At 41.0% G+C, this 20595-nt stretch overlaps 1 protein-coding gene across 5 annotated transcripts in view; it reads left to right on the top strand.

Moving 5' to 3' along the window:
• Positions 1–20595, top strand: part of LOC122559039 (protein FAM107B) — a 213864-nt gene that overhangs the window by 147335 nt on the left and 45934 nt on the right. The window contains exon 1 of one of the 5 annotated variants that reach the window (XM_043708197.2): positions 183–364. The exons of the other annotated variants lie outside the window; for them this stretch is intronic. Within the exon in view, the coding sequence (XP_043564132.1) occupies positions 307–364 (58 nt within the window). The 5' untranslated portion in view covers positions 183–306. Of the gene's footprint in view, positions 1–182; positions 365–20595 lie in introns of those variants that run through there. 5 annotated transcript variants of the gene reach the window in all.

The following is a 20595-nucleotide window of genomic DNA, read 5'->3' as shown; positions in this document are numbered from 1 at the left end:
TTCTGAAGGGAAATGCTGCAAGCTTCCACTCTGTTTGCGATCAATATGTTGAAGGGTAAGAGAAGCAGCCTCCTGTTTGAGCTGTCTGAAGCTGACAGCAGGAGAGGCTGGAGTTCTGCAGCAGGGCGAGCCACGTGACTCATCTTTCTGCTGTTCAGGCTGAGCTGCAATAGACTTCAACATTGCAGACAGGACTGGGGAGGAGAACCCAAGAGAGCAGAAACCAATGAAACAATTCACTTCTCCGATCCATTAGTTTGAGAGAGGAACGCAGCAACAGGAAAACATTGCCCGAAGTCTCAGAAAATGTGGGAGCAGACAAGAGCTTCAGCTAGGCCGTCCCAGGGACTGTTGGTTAAATCAGGTAATTACAAATGTGTAAATGTGAGGATATGATAGTTTAAGCCTGCTCAAAATATTAGGCATGGTTCACCTGAATATTACTTTTCTATCTGATCCATTCTTTGAATAAGGAAGCATTTAAATAAAAATGTATTCTTTGAATTTTAAGGCGTTGTTTGAACATTAAGGATCTTGAATAAAGCACAGAAATTTGTTAAGACAGTAACTAGTTTAACCCGTACTACAGGATGCGATTTTATTATGTAATTTACTTTGCAATGCTTTCTCTATATAAAAATAATGTTTCCATTGTTTAGAATATGAAAATACAGAGTTTTAAGGGATTTGTTTCCAAACGTGAAAAAGAAACTTGTCTTTTGTAAAATAAACTCGTCCTTTTTCTTGCCTTGCTAAACAATTACACACATTCCTACTCCCCAGTGGATACTAAGAACAGAAGTTCCTGCTGGCAGGGGTGTATGTCAAGGCAACACCTTACAGTTAGTGTTTGTTTGCTCTGACGCTGAATGACAAGGGAAACAAGTTCTAACATTGATTTGTGCCCGTGCAAGGGGCAGCCTCTGCTGCACTTGGAGAGATTTTGTACATGAAAGGATAAAGCTGCTGTTAAGTGACCATGGCAACCTTCTGTTATATAAATGAGAACATAAGCAATTTTAGGGAAAATTGCTCTAATAAGAGATGGAAAGTAGCTTTTTCTTAAAAAAAAAACAACCACATTTTCTTTTCTCAATAAAATAATTGAACTAGTGTATATTAGTGCATTCTTCTTTATTAATGCAAATGTGAGCACATTGCAAATTCAATGACCATGTGGAGAAAAAGCATAAGTTGACAAAGTTTTTAATTTTTAACATAGCAATCGAATAATACAGAATTAAGCAATGCATATTCATGAGCTGTAATCTGCTTTTAATTTCATTCAAGTGGAAAAGTTCACACAGTGACCTAAATTGTCCCCAATTGGGTTTCGGAGCCAAATGCTTAGTTGAGTTTAATAGGAAGTTTAATTGAAAGAAAAGGCAAATTTAAACTCTAACTCCATTTAATATTTCCACTTTTTGGTGGACATGAGCATTAGTTTAGTGATTAATCATCTCCAATTTGTTTAGATTTTTCATAAAATTGAAAATATTGAGATAAGAGTCAATCTGATTTTCTTATTTACTCACCACTTTGCTCAAGGGATCCTTGGCGATGGTGGGAATTGATGGCAAAAGCCTCCTTGTTACTATGGTAATCTGTGATTTTTGTTCTTTATGCTTTCCTAGACTAAAATCCTGTTCAGCTGTTACATATATGCAGTGTGTATTCAACTTTACAACTGAGTACAGATTTATAAAGGCAAAAGTGAGGACTGCAGATGCTGGAGATTAGAGTCGAGAGTGTGGAAAAGCATAGCAAGTCAGGCAGCATCCAAGGAGCAAGGGAATCAACCTTTCAGACAAAAGCCCTTCGTCAGGAATGAGGCTGAGAGCCAAGGGGGCGGTGAGATAAATGGGAGGGGGGTAGGGCTGTGAGGGAGGTAGCTGAGTGTGATAGGTAAATGGAGATGGAGGTGGGGATAATCATGATAGGTCGGAGAGGAAGGTGGAGCAGATAGGTGGGAAAGAAGATGGACAGGTGGGACAGGTTATGAGGGTGGTGCAGAGTTGGAAGTTTGGAACTGGGATAAAGTAGGGGGAGGGGAACTGAGGAAATTGGTGAAATCCACATTGATGGCGTGGGGTTGGAGGGTCCCGAGGCAGAACAGAACCATTCTTCCTCCGGGTGTTGGGTGGTTAGGGAGTGGCGATGGTTTTTATTTCTCAGGTCCTGCACCATCTCCATTGCCTTGGAATTTCCTACAAGGACACAACCTGGAAGTTTCAACTCAAATGATGCTGTTTCCTGTTTTCTATTTTCTATCTTCTAATGTCAAATTAGATCTAAATTTCCAGCTATATTTTTAGTATAGATGAAACTGCAAAAAGTGAATGTGCATCATGGAAAATGCTAAACTCACATGTATATATTCTGTTCCTGAATTTTGCTAAAGTTTTGCAAGTTTCTTTTGGTGCCATTCCCATGATATCTGTGCAACAAGCACAAAAATTGAAGAATTTTAAGCATAAAAATTAAAGTTGTACATCCCAATAAGAACAACTCATGTTTCTGCAATCTTTTTCAATGGTTTTAAAACCATCATACTGAAAGCACACCCTAACATCAACATAAGTTATGTTGGGATTTTCTCTAATTGTACTCATTTGACTGCTTCAACAATTTAAGCTGGATCATTTTGATGGAAGAAAATTTAAATTAACGACCTAATGAGAAAACAGATTTTTAAAAGATACTTTAGTCATTTAGAATTAGGTTTCTTCCAGTTGGGAGATTGGATCTAAGTTTCAACTACTTGCTTTCTAATGATAAACCTATTTTCTATTAAGCAAACTTTGCTAACTTATTCATAAAAATGTCAATGAATATTTCGTAAAGGAAACATTTCAAATGTATTGTTTTTAAAATACCAGATTTTGGTCATTCAAGACAAAGTTTGCGTTCAGTGTTACACAAATAAATTAGGGAGAAATCTGGGCCTGAGGAAAATACTTAAAGTGAGTGTGATATTGGGAGCGTATTTAGGACCCCTGACCAGGGAAGCTTTTCCCATTTTTATAATGACTTGTACAAGAACATAAAAATTTGCAAAACTGTCACAGTGGAGCGCTAGAAATAGGACTTTGTTCCCCAATGCACCTGAAAATCTAGTTTAAAATTTGGGAGAGCCTAAACACATGGAATTTCAGGAGCCTGGTTTGTGAAGCTCTAACTTTGGTGGATCCATTACTACAGGTGGAGAGAGACCAGTATAAATACTTGAGATTTGGAGGTATTGTTTTTATGTGCATAAATTGTGCCCAAGATTCCGTGATTGTTTAGTAAGCATAATTGCTTTGTTCTATTTGTGCATATACTGGTGCAAAAATATCAGACCAAATTTAGTACCAATGGAAAATTGTCTAACTACAAAATGAAGCATCGTTGCTGTCAGAAAATTAGTGATAACAATCAAAAAGTAAATGTATCCTGAAATACCATAGATATCAGTATATAAGTCATCTGTCAAAGCTTCAAACTTCCTCAAAACTGTCATTGACTTATACTGCAAGTTTAGAAGCAAATCATCAGCATGAGTATATGTGGTCGCCATTTTGAAATGGCATTGATATCGGACTCTATGGGCATGTTTTAACTCTTGCACATCTTTACAACACAACCTGTCTCTATTGCTTTGAAAGAAAACCCAAAGAACTGCATATGCTGGAAATCTAAAACACAAACAGAAATTGCTAGAGGAGCTCAGTAGGTCTGGCAGCATCTGTGGAGAGAAAGCGTTTTGAGTCCAGTGACGACCTCCAGAAGAAGTTTCAAGAACAAGATCATGGCTGACTTAACAGCTTAATGCCATTTTCCCCCTGTATCCGTATTCCTTAATATCTTTAGATTAGATTAGATTAGATTCCCTACAGTATGGAAACAGGCCCTTCGGCCCAATAAGTCCACACCGACCCTCCGAAGAGTAACCCACTCAGATCCCTGCCCTACATTTACCTCACATTTACCCCTGACTAATGCACCTAACACTATGGGCAATTTATCATGGCTAATTCACCTGACCTGCACATCTTTGGAAAGTGGAAGGAAACCAGAGCACACAGAGGAAACCCACGCAGACATTGGGAGAATGTGCAAACTCCACATAGACAGTCGTCCAAGGCAGGAATCGAATCTGGGTCCCTGGTGTAGTGAGACAGCAGTGCTAACCACTGAGCCACCGTGCCGCTCTATAGAAATCTATCATAGAAACATAGGTTCAGGAGTAGGCCATTTGGCCCTTTGAGCCTTCACCACCATTCAATATGATCATGGCTGATCATGCAGTTTGAGTACCCCACTCCTGCCCTCTGTCCATACCCATTGATCCATTTAGCAGTAAGGGCCACATCCAGCTCCCTCTTGAATATATCTAACAAACTGGCCCCAACAGCTTCCTGCAGGAGAGAATTCCACAGGTTCATAACTCTGAATGCAGAAATTCTTTCTCATCTCAGTCCTGGATGACAAACTGCTTTATTCTTAGACTCTGACCCTAGTTCTGGACTTGTCTAACATTGGGAAGATTCTTCCCACATCTAACCTATCTAGTACTGTCATGATTTCATATGTTTCTCTGAGATCCCCCTCCATTCTTCTAAATTCCAGTGAGGACAAGCCCATTTGATATAGTCTTCCTTCATATGTCAGTCTTGCCAACTCAGGAACTAGTCTGGTGAACTTTCACTGGACTCCTTCAATAGCAAGAATGTCTTTCCTCTGACTAGGAGACCAAAACTGCACACACTACTCAAGGTGTGGCCTCACCTCATTAGATTTCCTAGCTGACTGCTGCATCTGCACACCAACTTCAGGAGCTATTCCACCATGACACCTAGGTCTCGTTGCGTCTCACCTTTTCCTAACCTGCCACCATTCAGATAATAATCTGCCTTCCTTTTCTTGTAGGCAAAAGTGAGGACTGCAGATGCTGGAGATGCCCTCATGACCTGTCCTACTTGTCCATTTCCTTCCCACCTATCGGCTCCACCCTCCCCTCTGACCTATTACCATTATCCCACCTCCATCCACCTATCGCACTCTCAGCTACCTTCCCCCACATACCTTCCATAATAACATCAGCTAGAATTATAATAGGTCACTTAGAAAATTATAGTTGGATTGGTAGAGTCAGCATGGATCTATGAAAGGAGAGTCATGGTTCATTAAAGGGAAAAGATTTTAAAATGTGATGTGGTACATTAGATTTTTGGTGAAACTTAAAACAGAAGGCTAGTCAGAATTAGAACACATGGAATTAGGGGTAATATATGGTCATAAATGGAGAATTCATTATCAGAGATAAGTCAGTAAGAATAAACCAATTATTGTTAGATTGGCAGGTTATAATTAGTGGGGTATCACAAGAATCAGTACTCACTATACACAAACCACGTAATTTGATTTAGATGTGTGGACCAAACATAAGATTGTAATCCCCAAGTCTGCGAATGATCAGAATCTAGTTTGGAAGGTTAAAAATCACAACACCAGGTTATAGTCCAATAGGTTTATTTGGAAGCACTAGCTTTCGAAGCGTTGCTCCTTCATCAGGTGGTTGTGAAGCAGGACCATAAGACACAAAATTTATAGCTAAAGATTACAGTGTCATTCAAGTAAAATGATATAGTGAACAAACCTAGATTGTTGTTAAGTCTTTCATCTTTTAATATGGATAACCAGTTTTGATTTCCTTTTCTAAGGAAGGATATCTTTACCATACAGGGTGTTGATGAAATTTCACCAGACTGGGATAGCAGGACTATCCTGGGAGGAGAAATTAAAGAAGTTTCAGAGTTTATTCAAATATTTCTCCCCTGAGATTATCACTAACCTTCTTACTCTATAGTTATCTTGTTTTACTATCTTATCCCCTTCTTGATGAGTAGTGATTTATGAATCCACCTTCATCAAAGGGCTTCTGCAGAACATGTCCAAACTGAAAACCTAAAAAATGTTTTCCCAAAGCTTACAGGTGTTTTCCTTCCGTTTAAGAAAAAGCACAATTTGACAACATTGAAACAGAAGCCATGATGCATAATTATTAACCTTTTGTTCTAAGCCCCTGCTAAGGTATAGAAAAAGCCGTTAGCTTTGAAAGCTATTCCCTTCAGTTGTTATAAAGGAAATCACCGTGGCTATGGAGATACTGAAAAGTTAATAATGAAATTCCTCAAATACACAGAAACACCATACATTATTATTTCAAAAAATCCAGTCTTAAAGTAAATGACACTGAAATATATTATAATCTCACAGTCCAGTTATTGCATTCTTTAAAATAAATTCTAATATTATAGTAATTGCTAGTGTTAACTTAGCAAGTTTTTGTTCCCTGTGTTTTCTCTCCCTTTCTTAAATTATGATATACCATTTGCCACCTTCCAATCTACAGGTGCTGTTCCAAAATCCTATAGAATTTTGGACGGCAATCACCAATGCATCCGCTATCTCTGTATCACTTCTTTCAGCATTTTGGGATGCAGATTATCAGGTCCAAGGGATATATTCACTTGTAATACTATTTCTGTAGTACTTCTTGTTAACTAATACTAATTCCTTTTCAGTTTCTCATTTTTGCTAGCCTCTTGGTTCCCTTTCTAGGAGATTTTCCATATCTTTGTCAGTGAGGTCAGCCACACAAAGTGTTTGTTGACTTAAATGTATTTGTCTCTGCTAATCTTCCTTCTAAAATACCTATGGAGTTTTGTTTACAGTCTGCCTTTTATATTTCTCACATAAAAGTTTTCCCAATCTTCAGGTCTACTACATTTTTGGCAACTGTATAGGCACTTTTGTGTCATTTGTCAATCTACTATAGTTGATTTGCTCCCCGTGTTTTTGTAGTTATTTTTAGATTTAAGATTTTTGGAACCAAAGATAGTTCACTTTCAAATTTGATGTGCACTCCATCATTACAGTCAGTTTCCTTAAAGGTTTCTTCCCTATGAAATTTATATTTGGCCCTTTCTCATTGCACATTGCTAGATCTTAGATAGCTAATTAGTTGGTTACTCAACATACAGTTTACAAACCATCTTGCGTACTATCCAGGAAATTGTTCTCCATGTCATTACTGCTTATTAGTTTTAGCCAGTCAATATGTAGTTTGAAGTTTGCCTTATTATATCCAACTCTGATTTCCGGATTTATATCTTGCACTACATTACTATGCAGGCCAATAAATGAGCCCCACCAATATTTGATAATTCTTGGTTAACTCCACCCGAACTGATCTTACATCTTGTGTGCTTTGATCGAAGATTCTGTCTCACTGAGGGATTGCTCTCATCCTTTGTTAACGGTGCTTTCCCACTCTCTTTTCTGTTTTCTTCGTAAGTGTTGAATACTCCGAGCGTTCAGTTGCCAGCCTTGGTCACTTTGCAGCTAAGTCCTTGTACTGGTAGTGACATCATAAAGGCAAAATATTGCAGATGCTGGAAATCTGAAACAAACAGAGAATGCTGGAGAAACTCAGCAGGTCTGACAGCAGAAGTTCTGAAGAAGTGTCATACCGCACTCGAATAGTTAACTCTGTTTCACTCTTGTCAGATGCTGAGAGTGTGGCAAATTTCTTCAGCATTCTGTAATTGTTTCTGTTTACTTCCTTTTGTGCTGTCAATTCATCTGCCTTGTTGTAAATGCATTCAGACAGAGTGCCTTTTTAAAAAAAATTCACAGCTTCTAACCTTATATCCTGGTTACTCCGTTTGAACATCATGTCCCTTTCTGTTACACTCTCATTATCAATTTTCATTTTTCAACTTTGCAAACTTTTAACTTTAATTTGTCACATCTTCTCTCACTTGATTCCTTATTCCCACTATTTAGTTCAAAACTGTATCTAAAATTCACTGGAGCACATTTCTCAGCATGGTTTGGGTGAAGACCTCCCCTTAATAATCTTTGAGCCATGCATTTCATGCTCTAATCCTATTTATCCTGCTCCAATTTGCTTTTAGCTCATGTAAATATCCCACAGTCCAGCTTTTTGTTTTATCTGTTCATGTTCTCTCAGAAGAACCTGTTTCCTAGATCCGTCAATGTCTTTGGTATTCGCATGAATGATGGCAACTCAATCTTCTTCCTGTCATTGTAAGACCCTTTCACTGTCAGGGCAGAAGTACTGAACCCTGGCACTACATGCAGCATTGCTATTTGAACTCCAAGACACTCAATTGCAGAGAACTGTGTCTATACACAGACTGTACTATCCTCTACTACCATGACAATCTTTTTAATTCCCTCCACAGTCCCCCTTGAATGTCTTTCTTTACCGCAATGCCATGGTCAGTTTGTTCCTCTATCCCACAGCCAAACAAGGTGCAAGAGCCTCAACAATTGAAATGGGCACATAAAGGGCTAAGACTCCTCCACTTTGACTTGCTCAAACTCCAGAATTGTCTCTCTCGCAGTCACACCCTCCAGTCCCTAGCTACTGACTAAACCAGATGAACTTATCTAAATTGGTGTGTCCACCTCCTCAAAAGGGTGGTCAGGTAATAGATTTGCTAATATTAGTAAATCTTATTTTTATTCCCAGTCACCTGGGTTTTGACAGATGGATGAGAAAAACTACCAGGATAGATGTTACTGTCTGTCTGGTCCATCCTCACTCTCTCTCTCTTTTCTCACTGGCACTGTTGCTCTTTGACAGTTTTGATAGCAGGGTCTAGGGGTTTGGTCAGATCTAGTAATTCCTTTATTTTGCTATAAACTATTCCAAAATAGCTGAGTCAAGGGGGATTTGTGAATTCCTACATGATGATAATATGCTGATTCAATAACAGAAATTTTTGGAAAAACTCAGCAGGTCTGGCAGCATTGGTAGAGAGAGAAAAATAATGGCAATTGTTTGAGTGAAAGTTGTTTCTTTCTCCCCAGATGCTGCCAAACCTGCTTTGTTCCTTCAGGACTTCTTTTTTTAATTATTGCAGATCCCCTGCAAGCTACATTATTCTGTTTTTATTTATGAAATGTTGATGAATTGGATGTGTACGAAAAGAAGATAGCTTTTGTAAATGTCATTTAGAGCTGCAGGGAGAGACATTGCTAAATTGACTGCAAATAATGTAGAGATTTGCAGGTATCAGGAACAAAGCAAAATGTTTAGCCTTTTCTTCCTCAAGTAGCTGAGATATGTCCATGGCTCCAGCATTCAAAACAAAGCCTGGATTCACTGTGTGAAAGGAGAGCAGGAACTGAGAAGTTACTGATTAAGTGATCCACAGCTGGTCAAGATCCTGTTGTAATCTGATGTAACCCTCTTTGTTGTCCACTACACCTCCAATTTTGGTGTCACCTGCAAACTTAGTAGCTTATACCTCTTATGCTCACATCCAAATCATTTATATAAATAACGAAAAGTAGTGGGCGCACTCCACTGGTCACAGGCCTTCAGTCTGAAAAACAACCCTCCACCACTACACTCTGTCTTCTGTATCCAAATGGCTAGTTCTCCCTGTATTCTGTGAGATCTAACCTTGCTAACTAGTCTCCCATGGGGAACCTTGTCGAACTTCTTACTGAAGTCCATATAGATCACATCTACCGCTCTGCCTTCATCAATCTTGTTGCTTCAAAAAACTCAATCAAGTTTGTGAGACATGATTTCCCACACACAAAACCATGTTGACTATCCCTAATCAGTCCTTGCCTTTCCAACTACAGATACATCCTGTCCCTCAGGATTCCCTCCACAACTTGCCCACCACTGACGTCAAGCTCACTGGTCTATAGTTCCCTGGCTTGTCCTTACCACCTTTCTTAAACAGTGGCATCACATTAGCCAACCTCCAGTCTTCCAGCACCTCACCTGTGACTATCATTGATACAAATATCTCAGCAAGAGCAATCACTTCTCTAGCTTCCCACAGACTTCTCGGGTACACCTGATCAGGTCCTGGGGATTTATCCACCATTATGCATTTCAAGACATCCAGCACTTCCTCCCCTGTAATATGGACATTTTTCAAGGTGTCACCATTTATTTCCCTATATTTTATATCTTCCATTTCCTTTTCCACAGTAAACACTGATGCAAAATACTCATTTAGTATCTCCCCCATTTTCTGCGGCTCCACACACCGACCGCCTTGTTGATCTTTGAGGGACCCCATTCTCTCCCTTGTTACCTTTTTGTCCTTATTTTATTTGTAAAAACCCTTTGGATTCTCCTTAATTCTATTTGCCAAAGCTCTCTCATGTCCCCTTTTTGCCCTCCTGATTTCCCTCTTGAGTGATACTCCTACTTCCTTTATACTCTTCTAAGGATTCACTTGATCTATCCTGTCTATACCTGACATATGCTTCCTTCTTTTCCTAAACCAAACCCTCAACTTCTTTAGCTGAAAATGTGTTGCTGGAAAAGCGCAGCAGGTCAGGCAGCATCCAAGGAACAGGAGAATCGACGTTTCGGGCATAAGCCCTTCTTATGCCCGAAACGTCGATTCTCCTGTTCCTTGGATGCTGCCTGACCTGCTGCGCTTTTCCAGCAACACATTTTCAGCTCTGATCTCCAGCATCTGCAGTCCTCACTTTCTCCTCAACGTCTTTAGTCATCCAGCATTCCCTATACCTACCAGCCTTCCCTTTTACCCTGACAGGAATATACTTTCTCCGGATTCTCATCTCATTTCTGAAGGCTTCCCATTTTCCAGCCGTCCCTTTACCTGTGAACATCTGCCCCCAATCAGCTTTTGAAAGTTCTTGCCTAACACCGTCAGAATTGGCCTTTCTCCAATTTAGAACTTCAACTTTTAGATCTGGTCCATCCTTTTCCATCACTATTTAAAATCTAATAGAATTATGGTTGCTGGCCCCAAAATGCTCCCCCACTGACACCTCAGTCACTTGCCCTGCCTTATTTCCCAAGTTTTGCACCTTTTCCAGTAGGTACATCCACATACTGAATCAGAAAATTTTCTTGTACGCATTTAACAAATTCCTCTCCACCTAAACCTTTAACACTATGGCAGTCCCAGTCTATGTTTGGAAAGTTAAAATCCCATACCATAACCACCCTATTATTCTTACAGATAGCTGTGATTTCCTTGCAAATTTGTTTCTCAATTTCCCTCTGACTATTAGGGGGTGTATAATACAATCCTAGTAAGGTGATCATCCCTTTTTTACTTCAGTTCCATCTAAATAACTTCCCTGGATATATTTTCGGGAATATCCTCCCTCAGTACAGCTGTAATGCTATCCCTTATCAAAAATGCCACTCCCCCTCCTTTCTTGCCTTCCTTTCTATCTTTCCTGTAATATTTGTATCCTGGAACATTAAGCTGCTAGTCCTGCCCACCCCTGAACCATGTTTCTGTAATTGCAATGATATCCCAGTCCCATGTTCCTAACCATGCCCTGAGTTCATCTGCCTTCTGTTAGGCCCCTTGCATTGAAATAAATGCAGTTTACTTTATTAGTCCTACCTTGTCCCTGCCTGCCCTGACTGTTTGACTTGCTTCTGTTCTCAACTGTACCAGTCTCAGATTGATCTCTTTCCACACTATCTCTCTGAGTCCCACCCCACCTCCCCCACCTCCACCCCCTCACCTTCCTAGTTTAAGTCTTCCCGAGCAGCTCTCGCAAATCTCCCTGCCAGTATATTAGTCCCCTTCCAATTTAGGTGCAATCCGTCGTTCTTGTACAGGTCACTACTACCCCAAAAGAGATTCCAATGATCCAAAAATGTGAATCCTTCTCCCATACACCAGCTCCTCAGCCATGCATTCATCTGCTCTATCCTCTTATTCCTACCCTCACTAGCTCGTAGCACTGGGAGTCATCCAGATATTACTACTCTCGAGGACCGCCTTTTTAAATTTCTGCCTAACTCTCTGTAATCTCCCTTCAGAATCTCAACATTTTCCCTTCGTATGTCATTGGCTCCAATGTGGACAGTGACCTCCTGCTGGCCCCTCTCCCCTTTGAGAACATTCTGCATCCTCTCTGAGACATCCTTTATCCTGGCACCAGGGAAGCAACACACCATTCTGCTTTTTCACTGCTGGTGACAGAAGCATTTATCTGTACCTCGGAACAATTGATCTCTTAGAACCCGACGTACCCCTCGTTGCATTAGAGCCAGTCTCAATATCAGAAACTTGGATGTTCGTGCTACGTTCTCCTGTGAATCGATCACCTCCTACATTTTCCAAAACAGCATACTTGTATGAAATGGGGATAGCCACAGGTGACTCCTGCACTAACTGCCTACCTTTCTTACCTTTCCTGGAATTAACCCATCTATGTGACTGTATCTGTGACTTTTCCCCCTTTCTATAACTGCCATCTATCACATACCGTGCTGTTGCAAATTCCTCATTGCCTCTAACTGTCTCTCCAACCGATCCATTTGGTATGATAGGATTCGCAACCAACAGCACTTATTGCAGATAACATCCACAGTGACTCGTAAACTCTCCTTAAACTCTCACATCTGGCAAGTCATTCAGCACAAGAGCAGTTAGGGATGAACAATAAATGCTTGACTGAGTTTTTTTGAAGAAGTAACAAAGAAGATTGATGAGGGCAGAGCAGTAGATGTGATCTATATGGACTTGAGCAAGGAATTCGACAAGGTTCCCCATGGGAGACTGATTAGCAAGGTTAGATCTCATGGAATACGGGGAGAACTAGCCGTTTGGATACAGAACTGGCTCAAAGGTAGAAGACAGAGGGTGGTGTTTTTCAGACTGGAGGCCTGTGACCAGTGGAGTGCCACAAGGATCGCTGCTGGGCCCTCTACGTTTTGTCACTTACATAAATGATTTGGATGCGAGCATAAGAGGTACAGTTAGTAAGTTTGCAGATGACACCAAAATTGGAGGTGTAGTGGACAATAAAGAGGGTTACCTCAGATTAGCCCTTCCTGAAGAAGGGCTCATGCCCGAAACGTCGATTCTCCTGCTCCTTGGATGCTGCCTGACCTGCTGCGCTTTTCCAGCAACACATTTTCAGCTCTGATCTCCAGCATCTGCAGTCCTCACTTTCTCCTACCTCAGATTACAATAGGATCTTGATCAGATGGACCAATGGGCTGAAAAGTGGCAGATGGAGTTTAATTCAGATAAATGCAAGGTGCTCCATTTTGGGAAATCAAATCTTAGCAGGACTTATACACTTAATGGTAAGGTTCTGGAGAGTGTTGCTGAACAAAGGGACCTTGGAGTGCAGGTTCATAGCTCCTTGAAAGTGGAGTCGCAGGTAGTTAGGATAGTGAAGAAGGTGTTTGGTATGCTTTCCTTTATTGGTCAGAGTATTGAGTACAGGAGTTGGGAGGTCATGCTGCGGCTGTACAGGACATTGGTTAGGCCACTGTTGGAAAATTGCGTGCAATTCTGGTCTCCTTCCTATCGGAAAGATGTTGTGAAACTTGAAAGGATTCAGAAAAGATTTACAAGGATGTTGCCAGGGTTAGAGGATCTGAGCTACAGGAAGAGGCTGAACAGGCTGGGGCTGTTTTCCCTGGAGCATTGGAGGCTATAGGGTGACCTTATAGAGGTTTACAAAATTTATGAGGGGCATGGATAGAGTAAATAGACAAAGACTTTTCCCTGGGGTCAGGGAGTCCAGAACTAGAGGGCATAGGTTTAGGGTGAGAGGGGAAAGATATAAAAGAGACCTAAGGGGCAACATTTTCACGCAGAGGGTGGTACGTATATGGAATGAGCTGCCAGAGGATGTGGTGGAAGCTGGTACAATTGCAACATTTAAGAGGCATTTGGATGGGTATATGAATAGGAAGGGTTTGGAGGGATATGGGCCGGGTGCTGGCAGGTGGGACTAGATTGGGTTGGGATATCTGGTCGGCATGGACAGGTTGGACAGAAGGGTCTGTTTCCATGCTGTACATCTCTATGACTATGACTCTAAATGCCGGCCTCGTTAGCAATGCTCAGTTTGCATGAAAGAATAAACAAATGGTCAAATAACTGGTGTGCAGTATACCACAATGAGGTGTGGAGAAGTGAGGGATGGAATGAAAATTGGAGATGTAATGGCGCATTGTGCAGTGATTCTGGCAGAGTGAAAGAAGTGGTGGATCTGAGTCTTCTGTTCAGTGAACCTGCAATGTTGGAGGTGTAACAGAATAAGTGTAGTATGTTACCATGACAACCCTGGTGATGTCATTGAATATTTAGCATTGTAGCCATGTTCTGAGAACTAAGAACCCTGGCCTTGATTTCCTCTTTGTCTTTCACTAGCAGTGGAGATATTGTCCAGAAAACCTATTGCCTCTTGGGGTTGAGGACGTCTCTCCTCCTATCTTGTAACATCATGCAAGGTGCCATCAGAACCCTGTCAGTATTTGTCACAGCAATTCCACAGTGCAGGATTGTGTTCCTGGTGTCTACAGCTAGTGTGCAGCTCCTACACTTGTTTATACAACTATTGTGATGGTAATGAGGAGGCAGCATGAATAGTACATTGTACTTGGGACAGCATCATCATATGCAGACTCTCTATTTTAAGGCTAAATCAAATGTCTTAATCAGTGAGCCTTTACACAGCTGTCCGTGAAAATCTTTGGCAAACTCTTTTTTTGATTTTAGAATAGAAAGCAACTTCAGCTAATTCTCCTGAGCTTCAGCCAGTGAGACAACCTCTGGCAAATTATTCTTTTCCATTGAAAGCATACTGAAGTGCTGTAATCGAAAGATGTCATAAACAGTAAAGGATTGTTGTGTAAATTTCTACTTGCTGCACAGGCTGAGGAAAACCCACCACCCGCCACCCATTCTCACCACATTCTCTCGAAGGCTCATTGGGAGAGTAGCCTGAGCTGTTGCATCACTGCCTGTTCGGGAATTGCACCATCTCGGATCGTAAGACCCTACAATGGATAGTGAGGACAGCTGAGAAGAAGCTCCTCCCTCCATTACAGACATTTACTCCACACCCTGAAACGGAAAGGCTAAGAGCACAGTAAAGGACCCCACACACCCCTCACTCAAACTCTTCTCCCTCCTGCAATCTGGCAGAAGATACCGGATAATATGGTCTGACTGTGCAACAGCCAGATTGTGCAACAGTTTCTTTCCCCAAGCCCCCATCAGGCTCCTTAACACAGTATAATCAGACTCTTTCCCATCTGAATTGCTGCTGGATAAATGTCTATCATTCATCCTTCTGTTACACTGTAACTTGCGTGTTTTGCACTTCTTATGCACTGTATGCCATGTACAATTGTGTAGTTTGTGCTGTCAATGTACCACCCTCAGTAGTGGAGGAACACTGTCTCATTTTACTGTATCTGTTGTATAATGGTAGAAATGGTAAATAAAATCTCCTCTAGAGTCATAGAGATGTACAGCATGGAAACAGACTCTTCGGTCCAATCTGTCCATGCAGACCTGATACCCCAATCCAATTTAGTCCCACCTGTCAGCACCCGGCCCATATCCCTCCAAACCCTTCCTGTTCATATACCCATCCAAATGCCTCTTAAATGTTGCAATTGTACCAGCCTCCACCACTTCCTCTGGCAGCTCATTTCATACACGTACCACCCTCTGTGTGGAAAAAGTTATATCTTTTATATCTCTTATATCTTTCCCCTCTCACCCTAAACCTATACCCTCTAGTTCTGGACTCCCTGACCCCAGGGAAAAGACTTTGTCTATTCCTATCCATGCCCCTCATAATTTTGTAAACCTCTATAAGGTCACTCCTCAGCCTCCAACGCTCCAGGGAAAACAGGCCCAGCCTGTTCAGCCTCTCCCTATAGCTCAAATCCTCCAACCCTGGCAACATCCTTGTAAATCTTTTCTGAACCCTTTCAAGTTTCACAACATCTTTCCGATAGGAAGGAGACCAGAATTGCACGCAATATTCCAACAGTGGCCTATTCAATGTCCTGTACAGCTGCAACATGACCTCCCAACTCCTGTACTCAATACTCTGACCAATAAAGGAAGGCATACCAAACGCCGCCTTCACTATCCTAACTACCTGCGACTCCACTTTCAAGGAGTATGAACCTGCACTTCAAGGTCTCTTTGTTCAGCAACACTCCCCGGGACCTTACCATTAAGTGTATAAGTCCTGCTAAGATTTGCTTTCTTGTGAGGTTTAGCCATTCATAACTAATTCGCTTATGTTTCATTGGCTAAATGCTCAGACTTTACTGCATGGAAGGTAAGTTAATTAGAATCTCATTAGAAATGTTTCTTAGATCTTTTACCTGTTTTACAAGCTTAAATTGCATTGATTTTTTTTATTGTGCAAAAGTAATCTTGAGGACAATGATGCATGATCTCTTTGCATTCCTTCCTCTTTCCAAAATCATTTTGATATTTTCAATGTTACCTTTTAAAATATATTTTGTGTCTCTGTCTAATTATGGTTAAATGCCAAATAGTTAGGTTGACTGGGTAAATATAGAACAATATGAGGAGTGAAAAGAGTTGTAAGGCTAAGTAGTTAGTAACATCTATTGACTTGGTTTTCATCTCGTCCACTGGCTTGGATCCAAACACAAAAGGCTAAATCATAAGGTTTTTTTATTGACTAATTATAAATTGTGTCAAATGCCAGGGGGATTTGTCTGTGCAACATCTAATGAGTTTTCTTGCATTATCATCCCAAGCTCCCCTTATCAACTACCTACTTCCACCCCTGTGAGGCACCTTTTGGCCAATGCTATCCTGATTCTCCCATTTGCTTTAATCAGTAGAGCTTGCCACTCTCTTGATATTCCAGAATGAGTTGGAATCCCTTGCACTGGTGTCATATTTAAAAAGAATATATACACCTGGACAAACACTGTCAGTCTGGAGGAGGCCACAACATCAGTCACTGCCAGCCTGATCTGAGATTCCCACCGAGGCCATTGTTCTATCTGGCGAAATAAAGTAAGTGCTACTGTCTTCATTCTGCTACCTCAGTCTGCTACTCTATCTTTCGTACTATACCCAACTCCCAACAAGACTTGTGCTATACAATTCTCTCTCGTGTGCAAGCACCTTCCCTCCCCCCAATTCCCACATTGCTAACACTACATGGACTTTGTGCTGCCCACCTGCACCAACACCAACATCTGTGAGACCTACTTTCACCCTCTTTAACACCTCCCTTTCTCTCATTCCAAGAACTAACAGCCCATATTCGGCCAGAAAGAGCCAAGAACAAGTGGCCAGCTGCCCAGCATTTGGACTCCTCACTCCATATGAAGAAAGGACCCTGACTGAACCAAAGCCCCTGGACTGGTATCAGAGGCTGCCCCTTTGGCTCACTTTGCCGAAAACCCTGACTTGACTGAGACAGGCTGACACCCATGACAAACTTGCTAGCATTGTGTCAGCATTAAACAGCAAGGCAGGATAAAAGTAATATGATCCTGGTAGCTCTGGCTATAGGGCAAACAATGCAAGGCAGCTATGCTATGTGGATCCAGCCAGGCTTAGTATGAGTAAAAGCTGACAGCAAGGAGGCTGCCCAGAGATGCGGCCTGATCTAATTGATGAACTGAGAGTCTGTCCATGGGGCAAAGGGTCCTTGCTGCAGCATTGCAGTGATAATTACTGGTGCAGCTTGAAGTCTAGTAGCCTGGTTCAAGTAAATCAGAGATGTGCCATGATGATGCAGAGAGGCTGGCAGGTGCCAGGGTCTGTGGATGTGAATGTGTGGGTTCACTGCCATCGCAGTATTTGCTGACACCAGGAACTATGCATGTGCATTAATTGGGCAAGTACTGATGGCATCACAGATTTTATGTATGATGTGCAAATGTATTACTGTGCATGCACAGGGAAGCGTGTACAATTTTGAGTTGGACTTCACTGGTGGGGAGAGAGATGCTGGATGCAGGAAAGAGGGATCCCCTGGAGTGAAAAAGCCCCAGAAGCTGAAGGTTTAGTTGGGGTGGCAGATGATGAGAAGATTCCAGAATGCAGGAGGGAGTTGCACAAGGAGGGCCCAGGAGCTGGCATTCCCTCTCCCCCTTCCACACTCATCCTTAGCTCTCTTCGCAGGTCCTGCCAATCTCTTTTCCCCTCCCAACCCCCAAAATCTGCACGTGTGCTGTACCGTGCTTTAAATTGTACGTGTCTGGTCAGTAAACACATCTTCCTGTTAATAAGCAACTCACTACTCCTTAGTGAAAATCTCATCTCAGCATCCAGAGTTCTGTTGGAACATGTAACTAATTTCTCAAGAAAATCCTCACAAACCTTTCCATGTAGTTATTTCTGGATATCGTGCCATAGCATAGCTTATTCAGGCTCCTGTAAAATTCCATCCATAGAACTATTTGTAGACAGAAATTTGACTTTTTTGAGAAAAATGACTGAATTAAGTATAACCTTTTAGAGTACTATGTCCCACCAATGTTTTGTGAAAGTGAACCTTTAAAATCCATATGCATCAGTGTATGTATGTTTGTAGACCGATGTTGTATCCTTATTAAAGACAAAACAAAATATGGCCTTGACACTGAGACTTCCCATGAGAAGCAGGAACAGATTAAAATTTTGTAAGAGACTCTAGAATTGGAAACCAAGGAAGGTTTGGAGAGCCGATTAACATTCACAGACAAAATGTATGCGAAAGATGATTTGTTAAAATGCATACCTGGTGTGGTCAGACTTGATCAGTTTAGAAAGTTGGATGGTTATTTCATAGAAGAATATGGAATTTAACAGACTACATTCAAGATTTGAAAAAATTCTCTTTGGAGATATCCAACTCCAATTTTTGCTTTAAAAATTGTTGGTCTGTGCTAAGATATCAAACGTAGATTCCTACTATTAAAAGAAGGAAACCCGTAAAAACATAGAAAATTGGAGCAGGAGTAGGCTATTTGGCCCTTCAAGCCTACTCTGCCTTCAATATGATCATGGCTGATCATCCAACATAGTACCCTGTTCCTGCTATCTCCCCATACCTTTTGATCTCTTTAGCCTAAGAATTATATCTAACTCTTTGAAAACGTTCAATGTTTTGTCCTCAATTGCTTTCTGTGACACAGGATTCCACAGGCTCATCATTCTCTGGGTGAAGAAATTTCTCCTCATCTCAGTTTTAAATAACATACACAGTATCCACAAACTGTGAACCCTGGTTTGGGGGTTTTCAAAACATATTTTTGAAAAGATGTCAGAGGCCTCATCGAACCTGCCTGGGGAAACATTCATTCCAGGTGGCTTTCGTAGCTCTAACTCAAGTGGGACATTCACCGCTTCAACAAAGAATGGAGAGTTTCAATGACAGCATCAATGCTGACTGCCAACACACAGGGTGGAAGTGCCAGGAAAGGAGAATTATAATTAAAAGGAGTGAGAGTAGTATTATCCCTGGCCATTATAACAAGTAGGTAAAAACAATGACTGCTGATTCCTGATGAAGGGCTTTTGCCCGAAACGTCGATTTCGCTGCTCCTTGGATGCTGCCTGAACTGCTCTGCTCTATTATAACAAGTGACAGGAATTAGGGATTCAGAAGAGAAATTAACCCCAGGGATGTCTGGCTATTTTATTGAAACCAGGCACAACACAGAAGATTTGAAAGAAGAAGATTGTGATAGTGTTAAGGCAGAGTGAATTGTACAAGAAGCGCCAGGCCAGCAATAAATGTTTTGTTTGCAAATTCATTCAGTTGCACTGCATTGGAGTACGTCCACTGTGGGAAGTGGATTGGATTGAAATATTACATTTATCCTTTAAAAAGTATGGCCTAGAGTAAAATTGTAAACTGAGAGTTGGATGGGGATGACAACATACTGAGTTAAAAATCTCACAACACCAGTTGTGCGATTTTTAACTTTGTACACCCCAGTCCAACATCGGCATCTCCAAATGATGACAACATACTGAAATCACTAAAAAATAGTGTTAGTTCCCTGTAATGTCTCACACTGGGGAAAGCAGTTTAACAGTGTACTATTGAGCAGGTTGCCTATGGAAGAGACTGAGTTGAAACTGGACATCAAATGTGACCAGGTAATTGCTTTTGATATTTCAGTAGAGTTATGGTTTACACAATACAGATGTTGGAGAAGATAGATGTTGTCAAAGGAATACAATAATCAAAGTGTGAAGCAGGTATTATTGGTATCAAGAGATAGGAGTTCAATGGGGAAAAAAAGGCCACTTATCTTTAAAACTGTATTGGTTGCAGGCCCATCAATCTTATGTGTTAAAAATCTGACTGATGGATTTGGGAATAAAAGGCAATGAGGAGACTAAACTTGCAACGTATTGCTTATGTCCATATGTAAAAATGATTTTGGAGGATGTCATCATGGCCCATACTGATCTACGTTTATCAAGACTTGAACAAACTTGTACAAATGGACCTGCAAGTATGTAATAAAGGGTTTTATTTTGTGTTACATAGATGCGACGATGAGATTTAATCCCTCCAGAGTGATATTGTTAAAGAGAAATGTGTTATAATGAACAAGCGAATGGAGAATGAACAGGGAGCAGAGTGGATCCACCAGCTAAATTCCTAACTGATAAGAGGGAGATTTGTGTGAATCTGTGTGAAAATAAGGACATTGTCATGATCACACTAATGAAAAATCACTTTAGTTTTGGATATGTGAAAGAAACCATGCAGTAATAAATGCTTCATAAAATCATATTT

This window comes from Chiloscyllium plagiosum, unplaced genomic scaffold (genome assembly GCF_037043375.1).
Source record: "Chiloscyllium plagiosum isolate Xiang-an unplaced genomic scaffold, Cpla_swu_hap1 HiC_scaffold_14, whole genome shotgun sequence".
Taxonomy (NCBI): Eukaryota; Metazoa; Chordata; class Chondrichthyes; order Orectolobiformes; family Hemiscylliidae; genus Chiloscyllium; species Chiloscyllium plagiosum.
Note: the sequence above shows the minus strand (reverse complement) of the source record. Positions and strands in the feature narration are given on the sequence as shown.